Source organism: Salvelinus namaycush, chromosome 10 (genome assembly GCF_016432855.1).
Source record: "Salvelinus namaycush isolate Seneca chromosome 10, SaNama_1.0, whole genome shotgun sequence".
Classification (NCBI taxonomy): Eukaryota; Metazoa; Chordata; class Actinopteri; order Salmoniformes; family Salmonidae; genus Salvelinus; species Salvelinus namaycush.
The window spans coordinates 49958138-49964599 of record NC_052316.1 but is presented as its reverse complement, the minus strand read 5'-3'; the positions used below and the strand labels follow the sequence as shown (position 1 = coordinate 49964599).

The following is a 6462-nucleotide window of genomic DNA, read 5'->3' as shown; positions in this document are numbered from 1 at the left end:
TAATGTATGTGCTGTATCATGTAATGTATGTGCTGTATCCTGTAATGTATGTGCTGTATCCTGTAATGTATGTGCTGTATCCTGTAATGTATGTGCTGTATCCTGTAATGTATGTGCTGTATCCTGTAATGTATGTGCTGTATCCTGTAATGTATGTAATGTATCCTGTAATGTATGTGCTGTATCATGTAATGTATGTGCTGTATCCTGTAATGTATGTAATGTATGTGCTGTATCCTGTAATGTATGTGCTGTATCCTGTAATGTATGTAATGTATGTGCTGTATCCTGTAATGTATGTGCTGTATCCTGTAATGTATGTGCTGTATCCTGTAATGTATGTGCTGTATCCTGTAATGTATGTAATGTATCCTGTAATGTATGTGCTGTATCCTGTAATGTATGTGCTGTATCCTGTAATGTATGTGCTGTATCCTGTAATGTATGTGCTGTATCCTGTAATGTATGTGCTGTATCCTGTAATGTATGTGCTGTATCATGTAATGTATGTGCTGTATCATGTAATGTATGTGCTGTATCATGTAATGTATGTGCTGTATCCTGTAATGTATGTAATGTATCCTGTAATGTATGTGCTGTATCCTGTAATGTATGTAATGTATCCTGTAATGTATGTGCTGTATCCTGTAATGTATGTGCTGTATCATGTAATGTATGTGCTGTATCATGTAATGTATGTAATGTATCCTGTAATGTATGTGCTGTATCCTGTAATGTATGTGCTGTATCCTGTAATGTATGTGCTGTATCATGTAATGTATGTGCTGTATCCTGTAATGTATGTAATGTATCCTGTAATGTATGTGCTGTATCCTGTAATGTATGTGCTGTATCCTGTAATGTATGTGCTGTATCCTGTAATGTATGTGCTGTATCATGTAATGTATGTGCTGTATCATGTAATGTATGTGCTGTATCATGTAATGTATGTGCTGTATCCTGTAATGTATGTAATGTATCATGTAATGTATGTGCTTGTAATGTATGTGCTGTATCCTGTAATGTATGTGCTGTATCCTGTAATGTATGTGCTGTATCCTGTAATGTATGTGCTGTATCCTGTAATGTATGTGCTGTATCATGTAATGTATGTGCTGTATCCTGTAATGTATGTAATGTATCCTGTAATGTATGTGCTGTATCCTGTAATGTATGTGCTGTATCATGTAATGTATGTGCTGTATCCTGTAATGTATGTGCTGTATCATGTAATGTATGTGCTGTATCCTGTAATGTATGTAATGTATCCTGTAATGTATGTGCTGTATCCTGTAATGTATGTGCTGTATCCTGTAATGTATGTGCTGTATCCTGTAATGTATGTGCTGTATCCTGTAATGTATGTGCTGTATCATGTAATGTATGTGCTGTATCATGTAATGTATGTGCTGTATCCTGTAATGTATGTGCTGTATCCTGTAATGTATGTGCTGTATCCTGTAATGTATGTGCTGTATCATGTAATGTATGTGCTGTATCCTGTAATGTATGTGCTGTATCCTGTAATGTATGTGCTGTATCCTGTAATGTATGTGCTGTATCCTGTAATGTATGTGCTGTATCCTGTAATGTATGTGCTGTATCCTGTAATGTATGTAATGTATGTGCTGTATCATGTAATGTATGTGCTGTATCCTGTAATGTATGTGCTGTATCCTGTAATGTATGTGCTGTATCCTGTAATGTATGTAATGTATCCTGTAATGTATGTGCTGTATCCTGTAATGTATGTGCTGTATCCTGTAATGTATGTGCTGTATCCTGTAATGTATGTGCTGTATCATGTAATGTATGTGCTGTATCCTGTAATGTATGTGCTGTATCCTGTAATGTATGTGCTGTATCCTGTAATGTATGTGCTGTATCCTGTAATGTATGTGCTGTATCCTGTAATGTATGTAATGTATCATGTAATGTATGTGCTGTATCCCTGTATGTTTGGATGTCCATTTTCTAACTCTGATTCACTAAAGAATATTCAAACTACTTTGTTGAGGAACGAGCAGACGTTATTATTTTAAAAAACTCAGACACCTGGTTAATATAATTCATATAACTGAAGGGCCACACATGGGGATTCCTCATGTCTAACCTCGTGTCTAACCTCGTGTCTACCCTCGTGTCTAACCCCGTGTCTAACCTCGTGTCTACCCTCGTGTCTAACCCCGTGTCTAACCTCGTGTCTACCCTCGTGTCTAACCCCCTGTCTAACCCCCTGTCTAACCCCGTGTCTAACCCCGTGTCTAACCCCGTGTCTAACATCGTGTCTAACCCCGTGTCTAACCCCGTGTCTAACCCCGTGTCTAACCTCGTGTCTAACCCCGTGTCTACCCTCGTGTCTAACCTCGTGTCTAACCCCGTGTCTACCCTCGTGTCTAACCCCGTGTCTAACCCCGTGTCTAACCCCGTGTCTACCCTCGTGTCTAACCCCGTGTCTAACCTCGTGTCTTACCCCGTGTCTAACCCCGTGTCTTACCCCGTGTCTAACCCCGTGTCTAACCCCGTGTCTTACCCCGTGTCTTACCCCGTGTCTAACCTCGTGTCTAACCCCGTGTCTATCCTCGTGTCTAACCCCCTGTCTAACACCGTGTCTAACCCCCTGTCTAACCTCGTGTCTAACCCCGTGTCTAACCTCGTGTCTAACCCTGTGTCGAACCCCGTGTCGAACCCCGTGTCTAACCCCGTGTCTAACCCCGTGTCTATCCTCGTGTCTAACCCCCTGTCTAACACCGTGTCTAACCCCGTGTCTAACCCCCTGTCTAACCCCGTGTCTAACCTCGTGTCTAACCCCGTGTCTAACCCCGTGTCTACCCTCGTGTCTAACCCCGTGTCTAACCTCGTGTCTAACCCCGTGTCTTACCTCGTGTCTACCCTTGTGTCTAACCCCGTGTCTAACCCCGTGTCTAACCCCGTGTCTAACCTCGTGTCTAACCCCGTGTCTCACCCTGTGTCTATCCTCGTGTCTAACCCCGTGTCTAACCTCGTGTCTAACCCCGTGTCTAACCCCGTGTCTAACCCCGTGTCTAACCCTGTGTCTATCCTCGTGTCTAACCCCGTGTCTAACCTCGTGTCTAACCCCGTGTCTAACCCCGTGTCTAACCTCGTGTCTAACTCATTGTTGGAAAACATGTTGGTCCAAATCAGATGTTAGGTACTATATTTATTAAATATTATATGAATCTTATAAATAAAAAAAAATGGCTAATTTGGGTGCAATCAATTAGATTAATTTCTCAGAGATCAAATTATATTTCAACAAAATAATGTTGCAGGAACGGTAGTCTTCTTTCTAACAGAAACGATTCCAGAATGAGATGGTGGATTCAACGCTCTTTCTGGTGCTTTTTGAGGTGGAAAGACCCCGTACTAACTTCCTCCCCTCTACCTCCTCCTCACCTCATCAATGAGTTTCCGGGCGTTAGCAGTGGTGTAGTCCCCAGCGAAGAACACAAACAGACAGGACTCGTCACTCTCCTTGCGTCTGCCTCCTTTGGTCATGGGTACGATGCTGCGGGATGCCTCAGCTGAGACCCGGACTGATTTAAACTCTGACTCTGGGTCAGGGGCCGGAACATGGTCCAACACCACAGTGTCCTCAGGCAGCAGGCTCCAGTTGGTCTCCCCTGAGACGGGCGTGAAGTCATGGACGTTGCTCCAGTTGTTGTTGAAGATGCTGAGGCCTGCGTCCTTGAAGTGGAAGGCCAGCTCGGGGTAGTAGTACTGGAAGCAGCCGAACTTCATCCCCGTGGACGCCTCGATGATGGGCTGAGTGGCGCAACACAGGAACACCTCCATCTTCTGACAGTCCCTGGTCCTGAACTGCTGGCAGGCCACCACACACTTGATATCCTTACAGTCCCTGAAGAAAACACTGCCCTTCACCGGCCCCATAACGATGCAGCAGTTAGTGCAGTCGTCGATGGTGATGGTGGCGGAGTGGTCCAACACGAAGATCTTACAGCTGTCACAGTCCTGGATGACAAACTGCTGTCCGTTCAGCTTGCCTGGCAGACGGCCCACCGTGGCATCCTTCAGCCCCGTTAGCATAAAGTCCTTAGGATCAACCTGCAGGGGGACAGGACAAGAATCAAATCAAAGCAAATTTTATTTGTCACATACACATGGTTAGCAGATGTTAATGCGAGTTTAGCGAAATGCTTGTGCTTCTAGTTCCGACCGTGCAGTAATATCTAACAAGTAATCTAGCAATTCCCCAACAACTACCTTATACACACACAAGTGTAAAGGAATGAATAAGAATATGTACATAAAGATATGAATGAGCGATGGCCGAACGGCATAGGCAAGATGCAGTAGATGGAATAGAGTACAGTATATACATATGAGATGAGTAATGTAGGGTATGTAAACATTATATAAAGTGGCATTGAACTTCCAACGGTGGCAAGAGGAGGACGACGGAGCGACTGCTTCCCCAGCCGCGGCTCGATCCCCGCTTCGCACCCCAGCCCCACCGAACCAGCCCTAAGAGCCAATCCTTATCCCGAAGTTACAGGATTTGACTTGCCAACTTTCCTTGTCTACATTGTTATAACTTGCCAGAGGCTGTTCACCTTGGAGACCTGCTGCGGATATGGGTACGGCCCGGCTTGAGATTTAAACTCTCTCCCCCGGATTTTCAAGTGCCAGCGAGAGCTCACCGGACCCCGCCAGAACCGCAACACTTTCCAGGGCTTGGGCCCTCTCTCTCGGGGCGAACCCATTCCAGGGCGCCCTGCCCTTCACAAAGAAAAGAGAACTCTCCCTGGGGCTCCCGCCAGCTTCTCCAGGATCGGTCGCGTTACTGCACTGGACGCCTCGCGGTGCCCATCTCTGCCAGTCCGTGGAGTAGTTGGAGGTCAGTAGGTCACACGACCAAGGAGCTATTAAAATTCTCAAGATTACAAAATGAATGTAAAATCGTGTGAAATGAAAATGGACAAACTAAAGGGTGTGCAATGTGTAGGCCCACTGAGTGTACATTCTGAACCTTGTTTGAGGTCAGTAGGTCACATGACCAAGGAGCTATTGAAATTCGAATGTAAAAAAAAGTTTGTACTTTGTTTACGCTCCCTAAATAAATTGAACTAGGAATACAAAATGCTGCTCACATTTCCACATGTTTATTAGCTTTGGAAAGCGAATTAATGTCCAAATCTTGAAAATAAGACCTATGCATTGTTGTGCGCAATTTTTCCAACATCATGACACTTATTTTGAGTTTTTGGCTCAAGTGGTTTGACAGCTATTGAGGTTTGTAAGCGCGAATATCGGTTGTAACTGTTTATATGCAAATCCAGTGTATTCAGGTACATGACCAAATTGCTGCCAAACAAAATTGTTACGTGTCGTGGACTGACTTTAAGCCGATAATGAGCTCTATCTATCGAGCTAGCAGGCTAGCTATTTAGACACAATATACCAGTGTATCACCATAACCTTGTTCGCTACATTCTGTTTTCAAGGTAGCCAGTTAGCAACAATAATGTATATAAACCCAGATAATTGGTTCACAAGCGCTTGAGAAAATCCCTGACTTGGAAAGTCTTTGACACGTTAGCTACAGTTACAACCATGTAGCTAGTTAGTCTCCCTGGCCATGCATGCATCTCCTCCATACCTTTTCACGTTTGTCCCAGCTGTATTGTTTCGGTGGATCCTCCGTTGCATTGCTGCTGAGGGCAATGTTGTTGGCGTTGCTGGTGGTCGTGTTCTCTTCTACCTTCGTCGTAGGTTCTTTTTCGGGTAATTTTCTTTTAGGTTTTTTGGAAAACCAGCAACCCATTTTGTCCTATTAACGATAAACCACCAAAGGTGAATAGTAATATATGACTAGAGTCTGTCCCCAGAAGTTATCTTGCCTACTTTGTAAGATATATAGGGGTATTTCTGTCTTCTAGCCACCTCAGTTTCGGGCTTATCACGCACTAAACCTGCATTTCAGCTTCCCGTTTCCTTACCCAGTCAACAGCCAATCGATACTTTGCAATCCGTTACTTAGTAACAGCGAATCACAGAACAGAAAAGGTTTGCCAGGGCGTGACCTAACTAGCAGGCGTGTCTGGGGGCAACGTGGTCAATAGCAGCCAATCAAATCAGTGTTGTGCTCTTTTTCGGGCTCGTCACTAGTTACCACAGTCACAAAGTCATAAGGCCCGCCTACTCGACCAAAACGTTCAACTCGTCTGAACACTTGGAATTATCATTTTTCACTTGCTTTTTTCAAGTGTCAAATGTCATTTTTTGTACACGTGATTTTTCCACCTGTCCGGTGTGTTTACATGTGATTAGAACGCTTGTTAAGGGCACATTTTTTGGAATGGCGTATTGTAGTTGTTTTTGGATAATTTCCGAAAACAACTTATTTGGTAGCTAACGTCACATTTTGTGATTTTTTTAAATGCATTTATGTATTGCAAAAAAGCTCATAAAGGCTTCATA

General features: G+C 43.8%; 1 protein-coding gene across 1 annotated transcript; it reads right to left on the bottom strand.

Moving 5' to 3' along the window:
- Positions 1-3402: 3402 nt before the first annotated feature.
- Positions 3403-5806, bottom strand: rp2 (RP2 activator of ARL3 GTPase). The gene is made up of 2 exons (XM_039001800.1): positions 5642-5806; positions 3403-4086 (listed from the first exon to the last, which is right to left on the bottom strand). The coding sequence occupies exons 1-2, from the start codon at positions 5804-5806 to the stop codon at positions 3403-3405; spliced, it is 849 nt and encodes a 282-aa protein (XP_038857728.1).
- Positions 5807-6462: the final 656 nt, after the last annotated feature.

Coding starts and splice junctions, on each gene's coding strand:
- rp2 (XM_039001800.1), bottom strand. CDS start 5,806: ATGGGTTGCTGGTTTTCCAAAAAACCTAAAAGAAAATTACCCGAAAAA. Junction 4,087..5,641: donor GCTGGGACAAACGTGAAAAG/GTATGGAGGAGA, acceptor GTCCCCCTGCAG/GTTGATCCTAAGGACTTTAT.